The sequence below is a fragment of the Bison bison genome, unplaced genomic scaffold (genome assembly GCF_000754665.1).
Source record: "Bison bison bison isolate TAMUID 2011002044 unplaced genomic scaffold, Bison_UMD1.0 scf7180017864474, whole genome shotgun sequence".
Taxonomy (NCBI): Eukaryota; Metazoa; Chordata; class Mammalia; order Artiodactyla; family Bovidae; genus Bison; species Bison bison.
Genome location: NW_011495035.1, coordinates 9,210,151 through 9,234,137, shown reverse-complemented (window position 1 = coordinate 9,234,137; position 23,987 = coordinate 9,210,151). Strand labels below are relative to the sequence as shown.

Below are 23,987 nucleotides of genomic sequence, written 5' to 3'. Positions count from 1 at the left end.
TATATATATATATATATATAAATAAATGGGCTCCCCTGGTGGCTGAGTGGTAAAGAATCTGCCTTGCAATGTAGGAGATACAGGAGATGTGGGTTCGATCCCTGGGTCTGGAAGATCTCCTAGAGGAGGGCATGGCAACCCACTCCCGTATTCTTGCCTGGAGAATCCCATGGACAGAGAAGTCTGGCAGGCTATAGTCTATGGGGTCACAAAGAGTCAGACATGATCGAAGCATCTGAGCATATATAAAATAAAAAATGGGACCATCTTTGACTGTTTAGCAATCTACTTTTAGTCTCTTAGTGATAAATAATGGGCATTTTCCAGGTCTTACATGTTGTTTTACAAGCTGACTTTTAATGTCAGTACAGTGTTCATTCCTATAGCTATGTCATAATGTATTTAATGGAGTAAGTTTTCAGAAAATAAAGAATGAGTGCTGTATTTTTCGGCCCCCAAGTAAAGATACTACTGTAGAGTATACTGCCCTGACTTGAAAACAGGAAAAGCAAAAGAATCCTTTCTTTAGAACTAAAAATAAAATTGAAAAAAAAAAATGGAACAACTTTCTTGCATGGTTGCTGTGAAATAAAAAATGATGTGAATATAGATTACTTGCTAAAACAGAAGCTGAGCAAAAGTTAGTGTCCCTGCCTTAACCCACATCTGGGCCCAGGAAAAGGGTGAGGAGTTGGCAGTGGGTTAACTGGATAAATGAGGTTGGCTACAGAGATTCACATGCATCATTAAAGTGCACCAATGACTAAAAATTCTTATTTCAGGTGAAAGTTTTTATCACTGATGCCAAACCTTTTCTGCAGGGTTACTGGCAAAATCTTAACTGATCTATTTTTCATTTTCTTTATGCTCTCTGACAGACACTCTAGGGATAATTTAACTGGTTCCCAAGTAGGCTTAACTGAGAAAACTCCACAGATTGAATAATAAAGTTGTGAATAATTTTGAGATGACTCTGTAAAACAGAGACTCCTTAGAGAATATCAGGTCTTGCCAACCTCTAGCCAAAGTAGAAAGAAGATGCTATTGCTTGTATACGGAATCTAAAATACGACACAAATGAACTTATCTGAGAGTCCCTCGGGTTGCAAGCAGATCAAACCAGACAGTTGTAAAGGAAATCAGTCCTGAATAATTATTGAAAGGACTGATGCTGAAGCTGAAGCTCCAATACTTGGGCCACCTGATGCAAAAACTGACTGACTCACTGGAAAAGACCCTGATGCTGTGAAAGATTGAAGGCAGGAGGAGAAGGGGACGACAGAGGATGAGATGGTTGGATGGCATCACCGACTTGACGGACCTGAGTGTGAACAAGCTCCGGGAGTTGGTGATGGACAGTGAAGCCTGGTGTGCTGCAGTCCGTGGGGTTGCAAAGAGTCAGAATTGACTGAGTGACTGAACTTAAAGGATGTAACAGAAACAGACTCACAAAGATAGAGAACGGTTTTATGGTTGACAAGGGAGAGGGAGTTGGGGGAGGTGTGGATTGAAAGCTTGGGATTAGCAGATGCAAATGATTATACAGAGAATGAATAAACAACAAGGTACTACTGTATATCACAGGGAACTGTATTCAATATCCAGTGATAAACCATAATGGAAAATAACATGAAAAAGAATGTATATATGTATCAATGAATCACTCTGCTATAGGGCAAAAATTAACACAACATTGTAAATCAAATATACTTCAATATAAAATAAAATTTAACAAAAAACTAGAAAGAAGAGACTTTCAATTTAAAAAGAAATAGAAGAAAAATTTGATGCACACTCTGTAAGCTGGGACCCAAATGAAATTCTACCTTTTTCCAAACAGTCAACTTCACTGTACCTCAGATGAAGGCCACTGTTTTCCTGTCATTCTGGGTCAGACAACATGCACATTACAGGTTATCGTAACAGAATGAAACACTTTCAGAACTGCCCATTCTCCTCTCCTCTGTGGCCGTGTCCACAGTGGCAGCTAAGTCCTCGCACGGCATGCCACCTCCCTTCTCCATGATGAGAGGACAGAATCAAAGAGGCACACACAGGATCACAGTGAGAGAGGCTTGGCTTGCTTTTCAGTTACTTCATAAACCATTACTGTGAACAGTGCAAAGAATTGACTTGCCCAAGCTGGAGGGAGGACAATGGAGGAGAGAAACCAGGACTTACTTTCCTAACGCAAAGCATTCCAGCTTCACCGTTGTTCCCTTTGCGGTCGGGACCGTTTCTGGAAACTGCACTTCTATTTTTGGTTCATATTCGCCCATCACCCCTGTGAATAAACAAAGGAACTAAGCCTTGGAGATTCTTTTAAGACATACACAAGTGTTTTTGTGTTAATGTAGGATGTTCCTATACATCCTTGTGTGTGTAATTAATCCCTTCACTTAAAGAGGCTCCTATCTCCAACAGCCATGAATCATGGCTTCTTTCCCAGTTACTGCTGGAGGAAATGTGTATTCCAGCACCACACCATCTGCCTAGGATTAAATTCTCCATGTGGACAACTCTGCTTCTCAAAAACACTTTGTTAAAAATGTAGTCATGGAAGAAAAAAGGAGGGGGGTGGTTAAGTCCTAGTCACCATTAATACCACATTATTATTTTTTTTTGGAAACATACTGCAGAAAATTTAAAATATGTTAAAAAATATGTGCATGCTTTAGTTGGGTCTCTGTAAAGAACATTTCTGAGTAATTAGTTTATAACCACAAATTATCTTTCACTTTTGAAGGCCAATCTGAATGAGTCATAAATTGGTATATGCAAGGTAACACAAAATTCATATATTTTTATTATATTCTGAAATGATGATAAAAGAATAATAGGTAGTAAATATAGGAAATAGCCTGTAAGTGATACTCATCTTGCCAATGGTAGTTTTACCCTAAAGATCCTATTTTCTTACTTTCCAATATTTCAAAAAGTTACTGTACAATCATAGCCAAGGTGTCAAAGCCTAACAAATTAAGTCCATGCTTTATAACTAAATGCTTATTAATTATTTCTCATCAGTCATTCTTAATGCTGTCTACCACTACTCTAGTTGTTTTGATACATTCATTTCTGTTCAATTTCTAGTCATTTTCTATGGCCTCTGATTCAACTGTGGCAATATAAAGTTTAAAATTATCTAGCTCACTAAAACATGATAGGATCCTCCATTTCATCTCTTCTTTAGGTTTCCTACAGTTAGAGAAAAAAAAGATCAAAGGATTCAGATGAAAAGGTTCAAAGTAAGGTATGGATGGGGACAGGAACAATGGCTCAGAGAAACAATTCTATGTGTTTTGCAGAGTGACCCTCTTTATCTGCAGCTTCATAGCCTGAGAAGCAGCAAGGGAATGTCTTCAATGTGCAAAAAAGAAAAAATCAACCCCTTGAGTCAGATGATCTAATAGCCTTGCTAGATTTGTTGGGACGTATGTCGTCAGACCTGGAGAAAGAAAAGGCAACCCACTCCAGTATTCTTGCCTGGAGAATACCATGGACGGAGAAGCCTGGTAGGCTACATTCCATGGGGTCTCAGAGTCAGACACGACTGAGTGACTTCACTTTGTGCAAAGCTGAACATCGTCATTTTGTTATTTTCTTTTCATAGACTGACAGAGAGGATTGGCTATGGAAGGCATCTCTGAGATCATTTGGTTCAGCAATTTCTTTTAATAGAATTTTTTTTGGCCATGCCACAGGCTTGTGGAATCTTAGTTCCCTGACCAGGGACTGAACTGGGCCCCCTGCATTAGAAGCATGGAGTCTTAACCACTGGACAACCAGTGAAGTCCCAGTTCAGGATTCTCAATATTGGCATTCACAGATGTACACTTTTCTGAAGAAAGGACCTATACCTAGCAACAACCTGTTCTAAAAAGAATCTTAAACCCTCCACCAAAATGGAAATCACAGTTCTAGTCTGTCTCTGTCTTTTACAAGCAAGCCTGTAATCCCAAAAGGGTTAAACAGTTTGTCTTAAGTTTCACAACAGACCAGCATTCAAGGTTGCAAGCCTGGTCCCTGATTTCTGGTCTAAATCTTTTCCTATGGCCTCTCACCACTTCGGGAGTAACACTCCCAAACTAAATTCAAATATACTAAATCCATGTGTGACACCCTCAGATACAAAACCATTCCTCCCTTTGTGGCCAGTCTCTGAGTCCTTTTGCCTTTCCTAGAGCATGTGCCACACAGCTGGACCATAAAGAGACAGTGCTTACTAACACCTGCATTCACACACTTCTGCTGAACTTGCTAACAAACAGCCCATACAAGTGACTCATCATCCCATAAATATCAGTAGTATGACTCTGAGTGCAGGAGCAAGCTAACACCTTTGAGTGCTGTGTGTGTGGCTGTATACTCTAAAAGCAGTGTTAATTAAAAAACAACTGCCTTGAGAGGAAGAGGTTCTTTTTTTTTTTTTTTTCATCTCTCTCTCTCTCTTTTTTGGTTGCACAGGCTTTCTCTAGTTGTCTGAGTGGAGGTTACTCTGTGCTGTGGTGTGTGCGATTCTCACTGAGGCATCCTCTCCTGCGGAACATGGACTCTAGGCGCATGGGCTTCAGTGGCTGCAGCACACGGCTCAGTAGTTTTGGTCCGTGGGCTCTAGCGCTTGGGTTCAGTAGTTGTGGTGCACAGGCTTAGTTGCTCCGTGGCATGTGGAATCTTTCTGGACCAAGGATCGAAACTGTATCTCCTGCACTGGCAGGCAGATTCTGATCTAGAGTGCCACAAGAGAACTCCAAGAGAAAAGGTCTTTTGTCCTCCCAGGATATCACGACAACTTCCACTGCAGTGCCTCATGCACGGAAGGGAGATGAGATGATAAAGTGAAAATATGGGGGTCAAGGCTGTGTCAGCCATGATCAGGTATTCCTAGTCCCCTTGTTCTATAAACACTACATACAAACCTGGTTTCCATAATCCAGCTATGAAAGATACACCAAGGATAAAAACTATCTCACACAGCTTTGTCCTAAGCAATTGAAACATCACTACTTAGTGTCTGAGGCCCCCTGAACTATTATATTAATTGCTTATCCTAAAATCTCACCCATTATGGCTTAGACTCAAAGTCCTCTCCTTCAGCATCCTGTACCCTTTCCTCAGCAGGCTCTATGCTCTAGCCCACAGCAGTCTGTAAATGACCAAAAAGTATCAAACCTTTTTGCCTCAGCTCTCACGGTCTCCTATGACTTCTTTTTAAAAACATATAATGTAATGATTTTTAATAAATGGACTGAGTTGGGCAATCATCACCATAACTCAATTTACAACACTTCCATCCCCCAAATAATATCCCTCATGCCTATTTACAGTTAATTCCCAGAAGCAGTCCTAGCCTCAGGCAACCACTAATTTGTTTTGTCTATAGATTTGCCTTTTCTGGACATTACATATAAATGAAATCATATAACATATGGTCTTTTGCATTTGGCTTCTTTTACTTGGCATAATGTTATCAAAGTTCATCCCTGGTGTGGCTTGTATCAATGATTCCTTCTTTTTTATGCCTGTATAATATTCCACTGTACAGAAGAAAAATATTTTAATCATCTGTTCACCAGCTGTATTAGTTTCCTAGGACTGTCCTTGGAAAGAGACACAGACTAAGTGACTTCAAGCAAAATAGATTCACTCTCTCACAATTCTGAAGATTAGAGGTCGACAGGGCTGTGCTGTCTTTGAGACCATGGAGTATCCTTCCTTGCCTCGTCCTGGCTTGTGGTGCTGGTCATCAATATTCAGGGTGTTTCATGGCTTGCAGCTCTGACAGTCCAACCTCTGATTTGTATGATGTTCTCTCCATGGGTCTTCCCACTGTTTTCTTATAAAGACATCAGCCATATTGGGTTAAAGATTTACCCAATTCCAAAATGATCTCATCTAACTAATTTATTTCCTAATAAGGTTGTATTCTTAGGTACTGGAGGTTAGTATTTCAACATATAATATCTTTTGGGGGCACAAAATTCAACCCAAGTTACCCGTTGATGGTCATTTAGGTTGCTTCTTCTTTGGCTATGGCATGGTTTGGGAATGGCATGGTTTTCACTGCTGTTTAATGAATAATGTTACCATGAACGTTCACATGCAAGTGTTTCTATGGACACTTTTATATGTTTTCATTTTTCCTTTGTTCCCCATGACTTTTACATGGATGACTTTTGCTTCAAGTCTCAGCTCAAAAGACTCCCCCTTTGAGAAGTGTTTCTGATCACATTATCTAAAATAGGTGCCTGCTGTCACTCTCTGTGAATATCTTCTTTCCTTTATGTTAATTATCATATGTATTTCTCATGGTTAGTTCTGTCTTCCATACAGATTGTAAACCCCATGATATCAAGTAATATGTCTGTCTGTTTCATGCTAGCTTTTGTCTTCGTCTCCACACTTAATAAGTGCTCAGTAAGAAAACCAACATAAAACATTTTACAAATAAACTTCTGGGCACTCTCAAATAGCACTGCTGTTTTCTATCATGTTTATAGCTATTTATACACTTGCCATGTCTTCTGTTGTACTTTCACTTCTTTGAGGAATGGAAGTACTTGTGATTTTTTTCTGTTCCTCGCAAATCTCAGCTCAGTTCAAGGCATATGGGGGGAAAAAAAACAAACTGTAATAGGTAGGGATTTGTGAAAGGGAGTAAGATGGGGCAATGTGGCCCTTTATACTGGGACACATAATAGTCATTAAGAAAAACATTTAAGTCTTCTCGGGCATGGAAGTTGTTTTTAAGCATTATCATGGCGATTGGTCAAGTTCACTCACTTCAGACTATGTTTTTCTAAAATGTGAGAAAACATAATCTGTGCAGGTTGTTTATGTGGTCACATGGAGTGATTTCTGGGTGAATACACAGTGATCTCTATTTACGGCTACAGGAGCTGAGTAACTGTTCTCAGTAATGATGAAGATGGTACTTCATTTACGGCAGTGGTTGCAGGACACAGAGTTGGGATCAGACATGGGGTGGCACGGATTCACTGCTATTTAAACATTTTTAGTTGTATATAAAGGCTGTCCTCGCATTTAAGTCATAACAAAATGAAAGAAGCCATTCTCTTCAACTACATTATGAACGTTTTTTGGAACACCTGTGCAGTGTTCCATTTAATTTGCTTACATCTGGTACACGTTACATTTTTATTTGACTATTTCTTTCATTTTAAAACTATTTTGGCCCTTTGCTACTCTCAATTTAAAAAGCTGTTGCCTTTTATATTTTTTAAGAAACACAAGGTCCCTTAAAACAGGAGTGCATTTTTTTCTAGTCATTCCTCTGACCACCTGCACATTTTTGAACTTAATTGGCCTACAGCTGCTCTGGTGATTTATAGAATAATTAGGCAAAAAGTGATGCCATTGATGGAACTGCTTCAGAATCCTTTTTCTATCTTCAAACTATCTGGAAAGGTGGGAAGATAGAAAGGTCTAGGTGCGTCTACATAACCAAGGTAAAGCTGAAGCTAAAGTGCATACAATGTTGTCAGGATCAACCAGGTCATATAATCTCAGCAATATTTCCTTTCTCCTGACTGAAAATATATATTGGATTGTCCAAAAAATTGTTCAGATTTTCCCCATAATATCTTATAGAAAAACCCAAAAATGTTTTGGCCAATCTAATACATTGGAGAAAACTCTTGCTTTCAATTCTAAATAGAGGCATCTATATCTACAATCTTAAACATAAGGTGAAAAAGGTTTTAATTTATTAAGATGCATTGTCAATGTTTTCTATTCATGGGAGTAAGAACTATGCCACCACCACAACAGTGAAAGCTATGTCCCTTGAAATTTGATACATGGAAGTCTTTAGGAGGTAGGGGCTTAGCTGTATTTACATTCTAATGAATTCAATAAACATTCATTTAACACCAACCATAACCACGGGGGCACAATGTGCAAATCACAAACCTGATTATTATCTTCATGACATTTGTAGTTACCCTTTTCCAAAGCCTTGCATAGTAATGTGGCAAATGCAGGCAACAATTAATTGTTTATGGAATGTATGTGCATGTATATGCTAAGTCACTTCAGTTGTGTCTGATTCTTTGTGACCCACTGGATTGTATAGCCTGCCAGGCTCCACTGTCCATGGAATTCTCTAGGCAAGACTACTGGGGTGGGTTGCCACGTTCTCCTCTAGGGGATATTCCCGACCCAGGGATGGAACCCAGGAGTCAGCTCTTATGTCTCCTGCATTGGCAGCTGGGTTCTTTACCACTAGCGTCACCTGGCTCAGACAGTTTATGGAATCAGTTCAGTCACTTCAGTCGCTTAGTCGTGCCCAACTCTTTGCAACCGTATGGATTGCGGTATGCCAGGCTTTCCCGTCCATCACCAACTGCAGGAGCTTGCTCAAACTCATGTCCATCGAGTCAGTGATGCCAATCAACCATGTCAACCTCTGTCGTCCCCTTCTCCTCCTGCCTTTCCCAGCATCAGGGTCTCTTCTAATGAGTCAGTTCTTCACATCAGGTGGCCAAAGTATTGGAGCTTCAGCTTCAGCATCAGTCCTTCCAATGAATATTTAGGATTTCCTTTAGGGTTGCCTAGTTTGATCTTCTTCTATGGTTTATGCAATAACCATGATTATTTTCTAAGGAAGGCATGCTACAAATTTCTAGGTGTTTTTTCCAAAACCAGTATTCTCAAACTTTATATCACCTGGAGGATATGAGTGTCTGAATTAGTAAGCTGACATGGGCCTGAGAATGTTCATTTCTCACAAGTTCCCGGCTGATGCTGATGCTGCCTTCCAGGGAACTTCTGTAGCAACCATGACGGGTTAAAGCTTTGGACCAAGCGGTAACAGACATCATGGACTAGTCACGGGGAGATGACAAGTAAGCACATCCCACCAGTGACAAAGCCAATCATGAGCCTGGGTTCTGCAGACAACCCTTGTGGCAATGACTGTCCTCCTTTCAAAACTGGAAAAACTATTAATGCTGACACTGATGTCTGTGAGAACCAGAATGTGACAAAATAACCACCAAATTGCAGACTATAAAAGAGAAATTAGCCACACACCACGCTTGTTTAACTACAATTTGCAGAGCGCTGTCTTGGCAGAAGGAGGCCAGTTTGCAGAATTTTGTGCCATAAGATTTTGCCAACACCTGCCTTAGCTGGAATCTATGCTTGTAAATTAAACCACAGAAGGGACTTTTACCAGCTTCCACAGAGTGGGACTTACTACTGAAGAAAAACTGCAAAAGACTGTCTTATGTAGAGCTCCCACATGGCTGTTCTTGAGGAATAAGTCATATGATATAAAACCCATTTCTCTAAAAATATTTGGAAATATCTGATTAGGCATACTAGTTTCTTTGGCTGAGTTCAGAACTTTATTCTTTCAGGAAAGCCTTGTTTTGCCCTGGGTTGAAGGAGACACTGTAGGATCGAGGGGACTGTCCAAGGACTCTCTATCACTGCTCATTCCCTGATCACTGAATTCCCCTGAGTTAGAGCCAACAATTGTGCAAACAAGAACTTCCCCAGTGCTGGAAAAGAAGAATAAGACACTTGAAGGTTGTCTTTCACTTGTTACATGTGGGGTTTTAATGTGACTTCAAAAACCTGTGAGAAGGACTTCCCTCATGGTCCAGTGGCTAAGACTTCGTGCTCCCAATACAGGGGACCTATCTGGTCAGGAAACTAGATCCCACATGCTACAGCTAAAGATCCTGCAAGCTGCAACTAAGACCAGCTGCTGCTGCTGCTGCTGCTAAGTTGCTTCAGTCGTGTCCGACTCTGCGCGACCCCATAGACGGCAGCCCAACAGGCTCCTCCGTCCCTGGCACAGCCATAAATAAATAAACAAACAAATACATACATATATACATATATTTCTCCCACAGAGAAATCTGTGGGAGGCGAAAACAAACCCCACTGACCTAATTCAAACCTGCATCTCTTTCCTTACTTCTCAACAGTTACGGTGCAGAGATAATCTGAGCTATTCCAGCAAGGGGGCTTCCCTGGTGGCTCAAATGGTAAAGAATCTGCCTGCAATGCAGGAGACCTGGGTTCAATCCTTGGGTTCCAGAAAGCTGGATCCTCTGAAAGTAGAGTAGCTATTTATCTGTGCTTGCCTGGGACAGTCCTGATTTGTAACAAGTTCTGAAGTAATTTGCTAAGAGTTTGCCATTTGGGCAATTAATTATAAATCCACCACCTTATAGGTGAAAGAAAGCCAACTTTGGTCTTTTTGTGACAAAGTACATTTATATTCTTACTACTAAAAGTTCTCTCTACTTGAACTAAACTCTCTCTCCCTCTAATTTGTATACTGTGGTCCTAGTTCAAGTCTTTGGAGCCACAAAGAACAAGTCTTGATGGACAGTCTTCAAGTATTTAAAGATATTATCGTGTGGTCAGAGATGAACAAGGTTAATAATATTTTGTGCACAGAGACAGCAAGGATTTTATTTAGATTTTGTGAGACACTCAATCTCTGATTCAACTCTGCCATACAGCTAGAAAGTATTCATAGACAATATGTAAACAAATAGGCATGGCTATGTTCCAGTGAGATTTTATTTACAAAAATGGTGGTGGGTTGTGTGTAGCCCATGAACTAAGGGTTGGCCAGGCACTGGGCTTAGAAGAAATGGGGAACATAGCAAAGTTTGAGAGAGTTGACAGAATTAATAAATTATAGAACTAACAAGATTTCACCAAGTTTTCCATGCTCAATCACTTACAAGTAAAATAGAGAATGTGATTAAAAATAAGATATCCTTAACAATAGTAACACAAATTACAGATAATTAGGAGTTAAGTAGAAATACCTAACATTTCTATGGAGAAAAATGTTAAACTTTATTTACAAAAGCAGGCCATGGGCAAGATCTGCCTACAGGAGGAAGTTTGCCAACTCATGGTTTAAGCAAATACTGTGTCCACTTCCTGGAATTCTTATCCTCCCTGTTAGATGGAAGCTTCAGCTGATCTCCAAGACCAGGCCAGGCTTCCTTACATGCATATCTTGATTATATGCATAATCTCATGGTACCTTCACTGGTCCTGGACAGCTCTGATCAGAGCTGAAGCTTAAATAATCCTGCTTTAATTCGCCATCCACCCTAAACTGGCCCCATTCCGTCTGTAATTAGGCTCCTAAGCCAGGCCACCATCTAAGAGGACATAGAAAGACTTCTGCATCCCTAGTGACAAGAAAACAACTGGCACTCAATGAACATTTCTTGGTTAAGTTCGGTTCACTTCAGTCGCACAGTCGTGTCCAACTCTTTGCAACCCCATGGACTGTAGCATGCCAGGTTTCCCTGTCCATCACCAACTCCCAGAGCTTACTCAAACACATGTTCATTGAGTCAGTGCTGCCATCCAACCATCTCATCCTCTGTCGTCCCCTTCTGCTCCTGCCTTCAATCTTTCCCAGCATCAGGGTCTTTTCAAATGAGTCTGTTCTTCCTATCAGGTGGCCAAAGTATTGGAGTTTCAGCTTCAGCATCAGTCCTTCCAATGAATATTCAGGACTGATTTCCTTTGGGATGGACTGGTTGGATCTCCTTGCAGTCCAAGGGACTCTCAAGAGTCTTTTCCAACACCACAGTTCAAAAGCATCAATTCTCTGGTGCTTAGCTTTGTTTATAGTACAACTCTCACACTGATACATGACTACTGGAAAAACCATAGCTTTGACTAAATGGACCTTTGTTGGCAAAGTAATGTCTCTGCTCTTTAATATGCTGTCTAGGTTGGTCATAGCATTTTTTGCAAGGAGCAAGCGTCTTTTAATTTCATGGCTGCAATACCATCTGCCGTGATTTTGGAGTCCCCCCAAAATAGTCTGTCACTGTTTCCATTGTTTCCCCATCTATTTGCCATGTAGTGATGAGACCAGAGGCCATGATCTTACTTTTCTGAATGTTGAGTTTTAAGCTAACTTTTTAACTCTCCTCTTTAACTTTCATCAAGAGGCTCTTTAGTTCTTTGCTTTTAGCCATAAAGGGGTGGTATCATCTGCATATCTGAGGTTATTGATATTTCTCCCAGCAATCTTGATTCCAGCTTGTGCTTCATCCAGCCTGGCATTTCACATGATGCACTCTTCATATAAGTTAAATAAGCAGAGTGACAATATACAGCCTTGATGTACTCCATTCCCAATTTGGAACCAGTCTGTTGTTCCATGTCCAGTTCTAAATGTGGCTTCTTGATTTCTCAGGAGGCAGGTCAGGTAGTCTGGTATCCCCATCTCCTTCAGAATTTTCCACAGTTTACTGTGATCCACACAGTCAAAGGCTTTGGTGTAGTCAATAAAGCAGAAGTAGATGTTTTTCTGGAACTCTCTTGCTTTTTCAAAGATCCAACAGATGTTGGAAATTTGATCTCCGGTTCCTCTGCCTTTTCTAAAACCAGTTTGCACATCTGGAAGTTCACGGTTCACATACTGTTGAAGCCTGGCTTGGAGAATTTTGAGCATCAGTTTGCTAGTGTGTGAGACGAGTACAATTGTGAGGTAATTTGAACATTTTTTGGCACTGCCTCTCTTTGGGATTGGAATGAAAACTGACCTTTTCCAGTCCTTTGGCCACTGCTGAGTTTTCCAAATTTGCTGGCATATTGAGTGCAGCACTTTTACAGCATCATTTTTAGGGTTTTAAGTAGTTCAACTGGAATTCTATCACCTCCATTAGCTTTGTTTGTAGTGATGCTTCCCAAGCCCCACTTGACTTCGCATTCCAGGAAGTCTGGCTCTAGGTGAGTGATCACACCATCGTGGTTATCTGGGTCATGAAGATCTTTTTAATATAATTCTTCTGTACATTCTTGCCACCTCTTCTTAATATCTTACGCTTCTGTTAGGTCCATACCATTTCTGTCCTTTATCGAGCCCATCTTTGCATGAAGTGTTCCCTTGGTATCTCTAATTTTCTTGACAAGATCTCTAGTCTTTCCCATCCTCTTGTTTTCCTCTGTTTCTTGCACTGATCACTGAGGAAGGCTTTCTTGTCTCTCCTTGCTATTCTTTGGACCTCTGCATTCAGATTGGCATATCTTTCCTTTTCTCCTTTGCCTTTAGCTTCTCTTCTCAGCTACTTGTAAGGCCTCCTCAGACAACCATTTGGCCTTTTTGCATTTCTTTTTCTTGGAGATGGTCTTGATCACTGCCTCCTGTACAATGTTACGAACTTCCGTCCATAGTTCTTCAAGCACTTTGTCTATCAGATCTAATGTCTTTAATCTGTTTGTCACTTCCACTGTATAATCATAAGGGAATTGATTTAGGTCATACCTGAATGGTCTAATGGTTTTCCCCCACTTTCTTCAATGCAAGTCTGATTTTTGCAATAAGGAGTTCATGATCTGAACTACAGTCAGCTTCTGGTCTTATTTTTGCTGATTGTTTAGAGCTTCTCAATCTTTGGCTGCAAAAAATACAATCAGTCTGATTTCGGTATTGACCATCTGGTGATGTCCATGTGTAGAGTAATCTCTTGTGTTGTTGGAAGAGGGTGTTTGCTATGACCAGAGAGTTCTCATGGCAAAACTCTGTTAGCCTGTGCTCTGCTTCATTTTGTACTCCAAGGCCAAACTTACCTGTTACTCCAGGTATCTCTTGATTTTTCACTTTTGCATTCCAGTCCCCTATAATGAAAAGGACATGCTTTTTGGGTGTTAGTTCTAGAAGGTCTTGTAGGTCTTCATATAACCATTCGACTTCAGCTTCTTCAGGATTGCTGGTTGGGGTACAGACTTGGATTACTGTGATACTGAATGGTTTCCCTTGGAAATGAACAGAGATCATTCTGTCACTTTTGAGATTGCACCCAAGTACTGCATTTCAGATTCTTTTGTTGACTATGAAGGTTACTCCATTTCTTGTAACGGATCTTGCCCTCAGTAGTAGATATAATGGTCATCTGAGTTAAATTCACCCATTGCAGTCCATTTTATTTCACTGATTCCTAAAATATCAATGTTTCTTGGTCAAAGCCATCATCAAATGAATGCCCAGGTCATCTCTATTCTAGGCTGGACATCTCTCCTGTCCTCTTTCATTTGAAATCCCTATCTATAAATGTGTTTCCTGGAACTCAGTTCAATAATTCCAATAAGAATGAAACTTTAGACCTTTCATTAATTTGTAGTTGTCTAAGACTAGAGATTCCCAGGGGCTCTGACCACATCTTTTTATTTTATAGTGTCAAACACACAATGGGTACTTAACAGATGCTTTCTAACTGACCAGTGAAGTGACCATCCACCAGCTTTGGCCCCATGGACCTGTAATGAATCTGACTACGCCTGAGGTCTAGAGCTGACTCCAAGTTCCTAAGTTTGTCAAGGCTTCAAAATATTAAGACACCATTAAATCAGATTAGCAGTGGCAGTTTAGCAAAATGTCTCACATCCTTTAGTCATTTAGATGTTTTTCTCACAAAACATGTTTTACACCCAAAGATCCTCAAATGTGGTATTAATGCAAGATATGATTGCTGTGACAAAACCACAGAAAAGATGTAATTAGAAATGAGAGTTAAATAAAGAAATGTGTTTGAGGATAAACTTTGCTGCTAAGTCACTTCAGTCGTGTCTGACTCTGTGCGACCCCATAGATGGCAGCCCACCAGGCTCCCCCATCCCTGGGTTTCTCCAGGCAAGAACACTGGAGTGGGTTTCCATTTCCTTCTCCAATGCATGAAAGTGAAAAGTGAAAGCAAATTCGCTCAGTTGTGTCTGACTCTTAGCGACCCCATGGACTGCAGCCTACCAGGCTCCTCCATCCATGGGATTTTCCAGGCAAGAGTACTGAAATGGGGTGCCATTGCCTTCTCCAAGAATAAACTTTAGATCTGAGGTAATATAAAAATCTTGTGCAAGTCAAGGATACATCTCTGCTTGTTCCCCAGGCAGAAGTTTTGTCCTTCTCAGTCTAAAGTTTAAGTCATCAAAAAGTGTTGTAGATCAAGTTTACAATCAAAAAATGATTGTCTTAATGACTAGTTTTTTAAATCTGACAGCTAGGCTAATTAAATGGCCTACAATTGAAGCAGATGTATTCAAGAACACAACATCATGTCTGTTAAGGTTCACTTGAGGATCTAACCCAATTTGGGGCAATATTAGGAAAGTTTACCATGAACAGATGGTAGCATCATAGTGAAGAATACATTACACTACACAGATAACCCAGAATACTCTGGAATATTCTATTTTTCTCTTTCACACTTTTCAGTCATTGATCTTAAACTTGGCAATTTGAAGCAAATGTAGTCTTCTGAGCCACTAGGAGATCTAACGGTCATTGAGGTGAAGGTTCACAAAATGGTCCATGATGCTCTAGTTTTGCACTAGGATTCATTGTTAGTGCTAGGAAGAAATCTAATCCAATGAACAATATCTATGTGTTGAGCTGTGTTTGATATCATGTGGCCTATGCAAATGCTGAAACTGGAATAAAGCAAGGTAGACTGGAATCTCAGAAGTAAACACAGAAGAACCCTTAGACATAACTTATTACAAATCCCTCATTTTTATAGCTTAAGAATACTGAGGACAAACGAAGTGACAGGTTTTGTCTCACGTTAGTGGCAGATGTGGGACCACAGCCCAGAATCCTATGGCTTTTTTCCTTCCTGATTTTTAGTGCTACCCTTCTTTTCCTGCATCCTAGGGGACACCACAACAAATAAGACAAAGCTGGTTGGCATCAATCATGGACACTCTTAATCCTACGTTCAGCACACCTATTTCTGTTCTACCTTAGGCTGCTCTGAAACTCTAGGCTTCTGGGGTCATCAGCCGGTCTCCTGTCCAGTAGGTTAAAATTTTATGTACACAGAAAACAATAAATGCTTTGGTGCTGAAGCATTCAAAACTTTGCTTTGAATGCAAAGTTTTCATGGCTAATTAAAATAAAGCTTGGGGAAATGGGTCAGGGCTTGGGAAAAAATGATCAGCTATTTTGGTTATATTGAAAACACCAATTTTTAATAATTTAAATTTACAGTGAAGTATAATAATATTCAAAAAGTGGTTTAAATTTTAACTTCACAAAGACAATATATTTTGTGTATATAAACACATGTATATTTATACACACATATCCTACATGTATAAGTTTATCAATGTATATAAATATAGGAAAGGAGAAGGGAAAGAAAGAGACACAGAGAGTGAACTTGAAATTCTAAGATAGGAAAAATCCAGTGTTTCCTATTCCCTAGCAGCTCTTCTGTTGAGAGTTCTAATTAGGGATAATATTCAAAAACATTCAACAACCAATGTGCAAAGCAAGGATCCATCAGATACACACTCGCTGTAAACTGTTCAACATTTGCCTTGGTTCTAATAAGCAAACTAAGGAACTGCCGAACCAGTCCCTAGCCAGTCTCACGGGAAACACAGAAAAAAGGCAAGGGCCATACAGTAATTTTTCATGCTCAGTTACGTACCTGTGCATATAAAGTACATAAACAACCTTGCAGACATTATCTCATTTTCCCAAGACTGTCCTAATCTCTGCTAGTTTTTTCCCATCTTTAGCCATTTTAGAGCAAGTTAGGGGTAATGACTAAAGACAGAAAAAAAAATATAGCTATTATGATTATTACATAAATCTATGATTTCTTTCATAGTCATGCTACTTTGGTATGGGTAGCCTATTACCTTTGTTTATGGAAATAAGAGGTACAGTTCTTTACAATCTGTGTAGGAAGCACACGATAGAGCAAACTCATGGTCATTAATAACAAGCAATTAGGCTAATATTGATCCATGGACTAGTTTAGTATCTCTGGTAAAAAAAATAATTATGATCTATTTTTCTCAATGAAATATTTTTCTTTCACGGTACCCAAGCAACAGGTGCCCTCTCCCATATGATAGGTTATTTTATTGTTTCAAGCAAATTTTAAAATATCTAGATAAATAAATAAAAACTCTGGTATAAAATTATCTCACATTTGTCTAGCTCTCAGTTTTATACTACTTTCTAGAGATGAACACTACACATAATATATAGTTATTTAGAATTCCCAAAATAAAAATTTCAAAAATCACAACATAAATAGGTGAATCTAGAGACCCAAAAAGCTTTTCTGAACCTCAGTTAAATAGTATGGTGACTGGGGGCCAAGAATTTGATCCCACTGCTGTTTTGACTTATTTCTCTCATTCTTAGTTTCCTTCTTTCTGGAAGAATAAGAATAAATTGGGGGATCTCTAAGTGCCTTTTAGGTCCAGTAAGCTGTAGTTATCCCTTTTACCAAACATTAAAAAAAAAATTGAACAGTCTCTAATCATTGCATAAAAATGAGAAAACAGAGAAGCAGAAAGAAAAAAAATTAAGAACTGAACATTTTACTACTAAAAGTTGACTGCTTTAAGGTTTATGACTGTTAGCATTATGTAGAGTTGGATTTCCGTTTTCTCTATCATTATCCACAAACATTTTTAAAACAAGGATAATGTTATCCACTTACTCTGTATAATCTGTTTTTTTTTAAGCATAATTTGTGGAGCATATCTTAGGGAAGTTCTTGATGCTGTACTGCTGTTTTGTCACCGTTCAAAGCACTTTACACATAATTTCACACACAGAGTGAGCTCTGAGGTAGGTATTGCTACCCTCATTTGACTGATGACGACACAGCACAGTGAGGTTGTTCAACTGATGTTCAAGGTCACATCCCTGATAAACGGCGGGGCTGGATTCCACTCAGGGAACCCGGCTCACCTCCACACTTCCCTGCTCTACATTTCAGTCATTGATCTGAGATGTAGGAAGGCGTGAGGCATGTGAAGAGTTGAGGAAAAAGGAACAGCAAGTACAAAACCCTTGCAGAACCTCAGTGTATTAGGGGTTAGGACCTAAAGAGGGTTAGTGGGATCAACATGGGACACATCGCCCTCGATTTCCAACTGGAACGCGGGTTGACAGGAGTTGTCCACTTTTTTCTGACTCGCTGTAACCTTTAGGGCTGGAAACAATCCCGGTCTAGATTGCTCAGCTAAAACTCTAGAAAAAAAAAATAACCTGAGTATTGAGGATATCTAGTTCTTTAAGCTACATTTGTCTACATCTGCACTTTGCTAGGGAAATGGTAAGCCATGTCAATTAGTGCAGTGCAGGCAACAAGCTCCCTTGCCTTGCTTATTCATATTTCAGAGACAGAAGGAGGATATGAAATTCTGAGTGAGCTTCAATTACCAAGATGCTTGTGCAAACTCCATACTCAGCTTGTGCTCACCAGTCTAATATACAGTCACTAACTACCAGATTGCGCAGAATGATAATTTCATTGATTTTACTCCCACAGCATACATTTTCACAAGAATGTCATCTTTGTTTTGCAATCTTTTCTTGATTTGTATTTCCCCTTTTCTCTTACCTCCACAAAAGAGGTAAAGAAATAATCTATTTTGAGCCTAGTAATGCAGTTTGAGTATCCATTTTATGTACTGCTGCCTAAATGGGAAAGATATATTATGAATTTTCACCAACAACTTTCATGGAAATTAGGAATGAATGGGCATTAATTGCTGAAGAATGAGATCCTTAGCTTGTTAATTTTGTGATAAAATATTCTCATTAAAAACATCTGTCATCTGTATGAAGATATACTAGGCAAGTCGAGATAAATCCAAAAGATAAGCAGAAGGCAGTGTTTGGCCAGGCTGAGGACTTCCTGTGTTCCTGAACGTCTGTTCTTTCTTTCTGAAGCAGCTACTCTGGGTGATATTTCTCCTGGGCTGTGTCTTAGTGCATCAGAGTCAATATTCGATTATATTTGTCTCCTTGACATACCAACTAAACTGAACAGACTGAACAGACATTTTTGCATAAGTGTATTATGGGCAAAGGCCAGAGGGGCTATATTTTTAAAATAATTTTGTACAAAATGTCCCTGAAACACATATGTTGAAACAGAATTTTTATCCTTAGGTCCAGAGAGATAGCACTGATAGCTTCTGAAAGAATAGATCCCTTGCCTATGTTTCTTGTTAAAATGATGAGATTTTTCAGTTTTATTTAATATAACTCAGCTTAATGCAACATATCCATTTAACATTTGCCATGTGGCAAGCACTGTGCTGGGCCCTTATACCAAACCGGATGAAAGCCGTGGTGTGAGTTTGATCACATGGCATTGGGTAATATGAATAGACCAGATGCATATTATGATAGAGAGATGGAATATTATGATAGACTAAGAAGCACCAAATAAACAATTCTTTCTTTTGCCAGGGGAGAAGTCATGCTTTGTAATAAAGACTAAAGTAATTCTGATGCTCCCTTGTAAACCCATTCAGTAAAACCATTTCAGTAAATGGCATTTCCAACCATCCAGCTGCCATGCTAGAAACCCATGTGTCATCCTTGATTTTCTCTTCCACCACCTCTCACATCCCAGGTGTCAGCAAGTCCTGGCAGCTCCACCTGCAAATGATGTCCTGTCTCCACAACCTTCTCTTCTCTCCAGGGCCACCTGCTAATTCAAGCTGCCATCAGTGACTGACTGAATTACAGCAACAGTCTTTAAGTGGACTTCCAGTTTTGACTCTTGCTTTTCTTAAAAGTCCACTTGCCACACAGTAGCTAAGCAATCTTTTTTTAAAAAAATATACATAACTCTGTTATATAAAATCCTCTATTGGCTTCTCACTGCACTTGAAATAAAATCCAGTCTCCAACATCAACTCAAACCACCCTCTACACTGGTCATTATGCTCCATGAGGCTCATATTCTCTTTGCTCTCTGAACATGCCAGTAATTTTATTTCTAGCCCTCAGGGCCTTTGCATGTGATGCTAACTCAGTCTGAAATGCTCCTCCCTCTGACTTTCACAGGACCAACTTCTTATCATTAGGGCATCAGTTCATGTCACCCCCTCAGAAAGGTTTTGCATGACAACCCTATCTAAATTAATCTTTCTGCCCCCACAGAGTCTCTGTGTCAGCATACTCCTTTATTTATTACTATCTAAAATAACTGCATTTGGCATTTTGTTTAGGTTTATTTGTTTGTTTTTACCTAAATCCTTTGCAGAACTTAAATGCCACGAGGAGGGGTTTGTGGTTTTTGTTCACTGCTCCCAGAGTAGTGCTGTCACATAGCAAGTGCTAAATAAACGTATGTTAAATGCATGAAAAAGTAATTGAATGACTGAAATCCGTATTTTTTGCCCACACATTCCACAATTTGGCCTATGCTTTAAGGATGATCATCCTTTCTCTGCAGAGTTGATTTGAGAAGGACCTGACAGCACAGTTGGGTGGAGCCGGTGAGACAGGTGATCTCCTGGAGAAAGCAATATATTTGAAGAAGCTGGAAGGATCAGTGTAAGTTAGTCAAGGGACCAAGAGAATGAAGCGTATTTCAAGAAGAGGGAACAGAATACATAAAAAGACTCACAGTGGGGAAAAGGCATGATGTTATTAAAGTCTGGCATACAAATTGGTAAGACTGTCTTCAAAAAGCACATGATGAATCACCATACACTGTCATGTCATCCATCTGAGTAAGTAAGGTGAAATTCATCTATTTTCTTGAAATATTCTCACAAAAATGTGGGAACATAAAACTATCTCCAGTAAGACTTGACATTTCTACATTTCACTGTGGTTGGAATTATGTCTTCTATACCACACACCCAGAACATATTTGGATAACTTAAAACTTGCTTCTGGACACTGAAAACTAAATTACATAGAGCTGACTGATAAGCTAATTGATCAACCTTCTACTTCATTTTGTCTGTGTACACGATTTAAGTGTGAAGAAATGGACTCACATTGCATTGAGGATGAAATTAGAAATTATATTTCTAGTAAGTCTTGCAAAGTGGATTCATGGGTTTATTTCTTACACAAGTGTAGAAAATATAGGTAGTGAATGTAAAAGCATTCAATTTTTCTTAAATGTAATTGAGACAGTTAAGCTTTGTGTGCCAATAACATAACTTCCCAAACTCAACCTATGAGCACAAAAAACAATTCTGAAAATCCCTTAGAAAACTCACCATCGTTTCTCAATATCAGTGGTGTGGGTGGTCCCAGGACTTTTTGGTTTGTCACTGTATTTGTAACCACACAAGTATAATTTCCAACATCTGATTTTTCTACTTTGGCAATATATAGATTCCCAGTCTCTTGAGAAACGAAGCGGCGATTGTCCTGATAGGAGGGGTATTCATTGAAAATCCAGGCATAGCTGAGCTCTGAAAGCAAAAGGAATCATCATTATAAACATGTCTTTTATAAGAACTTTACTGTATTCATGAAAGAACTGGTCAAATTAAAAATTCACACTGTTGCCCAATGATCCTTTTTCAGCCTGCTAAATATCAACAGGAAGAAATAACAGTCTCCTAAATCATTTTACCAGTCTTCCTACCATCAGTCAATAAGATTTTATTTCTATAGAACTAGAAGGTACACTGATCACTGATGGAGAAGTCCAATCTCTTTAAATCAGGGAATAAGCATTATAGTTCACTAAGCATGGCTAAGCACCATATAATACTTACAGAGCTAAAGCTCAAACTACAGACACACAGAGTCCACAGTCTTGATATACCCTGGAAACTACTCATATCACTCCTTTCATCTGACATGCAATAATCATAATAGTATATCATGGTGCAACATACTTACACAGCACTTTATGGTTTCCAGTATAGTTTATAGGTTTCCATTAACTGAGAAATTCTGATACAGAGGATCAGACTGTCTAATCCAAACTCAGCCACAGCTAGAGACAGAATAATTCCTGATTCTCAATCTAGTCTTTCCCCAGTGCCTTACTATTGATGCATATTCTTACTCCTTTTTCACTTGTGATGTTGAACTCTTTCCCCATTATTTTAGTGAGATGGTGATTTAATATTGCAGCAAATACTCATTAAATATAATACAATGATTAGTTGGCTGGTCCCATAAATGCAAATCTGCATTTTAACACATTATTGACTAGAAATGTATTACAGCCAAAGGCATTAGTCTGAAACAATCCCCTGATCAATAATGTGTTAAAAAATTAGCTGAAAAAATTATTATATCTGTATAAAGTAGCCATCAAAGAGCAACCTTTTCACAAATACTTATCCAACACAGAATGCCAATGGGAAGAATGTAATAGGCAGTCATACTTGAAAATGTTCCTTTGAAAATTCTCATTTTTCTGGAGAATTAGGTGAATGTTTTGTGAATGAGCACATTAACCCATGCTTTCAATTTCAGAAAAGAAACCTAAGTGACAGCGAGTTTAAATGATTTGCTGCAGTGAACTATTGTGCTCTGAGGAAATCAAACTTCTTTAGCTCCAGGCATTTCATGATTCCTCTCTTTAAAGTGTGATCTTCAGATTTGTTCAAAGCTGGAGAAGTGATATAGCAGCCATGGGCACTGATTAGCCAACATGCCCTGTTTTATTTTCTCAAGTTATTTTAGGCAGGAGGGGGAACAACTAGATGCAAAGGGAGCCTGTGGTTTCCGAACTAGTTGACTGAGTTCTTGTGTGCTGCTCTTCAATATGATTCTTGGCTAAATTCTAAATGCATGGATTGTCCTTGGAAAATGGCAGAAAGGTCACTTCAGCTTTGTACACAGAATGCTAATTATTGGAAAAGGCACTTTGTTGTTTAATACTTCAATGAGTCCTCAGTTGTAATTGACCTCAATAACTGAATGTGTGACAGGGAACATATTCCATCTTAATGATCCACTGTTTACATACAAAGGAGGGGGTCATGTAGATTGCTTTCCCTTTATCGCTGGATTATAACATTTCTGCATGCATTATTTTAGAGAGATACAATTATGTTTATATGAGAATAGCTAATCATTTTATTTACGCATATGCATGTAATTATAAGTAACCCCATGCTGATATCAAGAGGATACCCACTGTAAATAAGCAAACTCTTCCCAGCAAGCTAGTTACTTTCTCAAGAAACTACAATTTGGGGGAAGGAATGGCCCCCTAATAGGTTGTGAAGAAATACAATGTCATGTACCAATTTTGCCACAAAAACAGGAGATTCAACAAATAGCACAGTGCAATGTACTCCTCTCTCAATTTGGCATGTCAGTTTCAGGCAGAGCAAGTAATCACCAAGCCTCTCAAAAATATTCTCACATGAACAGTGAAGAGAACATTGCCTATCTCGTAATTAATTATAAGAGAGTTTTAGGAATAAATTAACATATCCAAAGTCACAAGGTATAAGTTAGAAAGTAATTTATCAGCAAAATATTAATCAACCCATATCTCTCCAAGGAGAGTTATAATCAAATATATAAACTATATACATATTTTTTCCCTGAAGACATTTTTTAAAACTAATGCTACTGGCTAGTGCCACAAAACTTTCTGAATTTTGTAGAAGATGCATAGTTGGTAACTAGGAAGTTGCAGGAACCATGGATACCAGGATAAAAGACATTCACTTTGTTATTTTCCTAATTGGAATTAAAAAAAAAAGACCAGAAGACCAAAATTCAAAACTGTATTTCATAAAGAAATCCATTTAAACACTCTGACTTAGTTTCAACTTAATCCAGCAAATGGGGATAATAATAAATGTGATACAGGCATGTAGTGAGGTTCAAGTTACGTGAAAGTCCTCTGAGTCATAAGCACATCTGAATCACTGAAAGTTAATCATTTTTAAAGTAAAAATATCAAACAACAATTATCATGTTGTTTGATTATAAGAATTTTGGTTTCACTGCTTGTTGTTCAAGCTGGTTTTAGAAAAGGCAGAGGAACCAGAGATGAAATTGCCAACATCTGCTGGATCATGGAAAAAGCAAGAGAGTTCCAGAAAAACATCTACTTCTGCTTTATTGACTATGCCAAAGCCTTTGACTGTGTGGATCACAATAAACTGTGGAAAATTCTGAAAGAGATGGGAATACCAGACCACCTGATCTGCCTCTTGAGAAATCTGTATGCAGGTCAGGAAGCAACATTAGAACTGGAAAT

At 39.0% G+C, this 23,987-nt stretch overlaps 1 protein-coding gene across 3 annotated transcripts in view; it reads right to left on the bottom strand.

Annotated features, from left to right (window-relative positions):
- Positions 1 to 23,987, bottom strand: part of CNTN4 (contactin 4) — a 999,337-nt gene that overhangs the window by 192,439 nt on the left and 782,911 nt on the right. For all 3 annotated transcript variants that reach the window (XM_010862023.1, XM_010862025.1, XM_010862024.1), the window contains 2 exons: positions 21,022 to 21,219; positions 2,182 to 2,284 (listed from right to left, as the gene is read on the bottom strand). In XM_010862023.1, the coding sequence (XP_010860325.1) occupies positions 2,182 to 2,284; positions 21,022 to 21,219 (301 nt within the window). The remainder of the gene's footprint in view (positions 1 to 2,181; positions 2,285 to 21,021; positions 21,220 to 23,987) is intronic.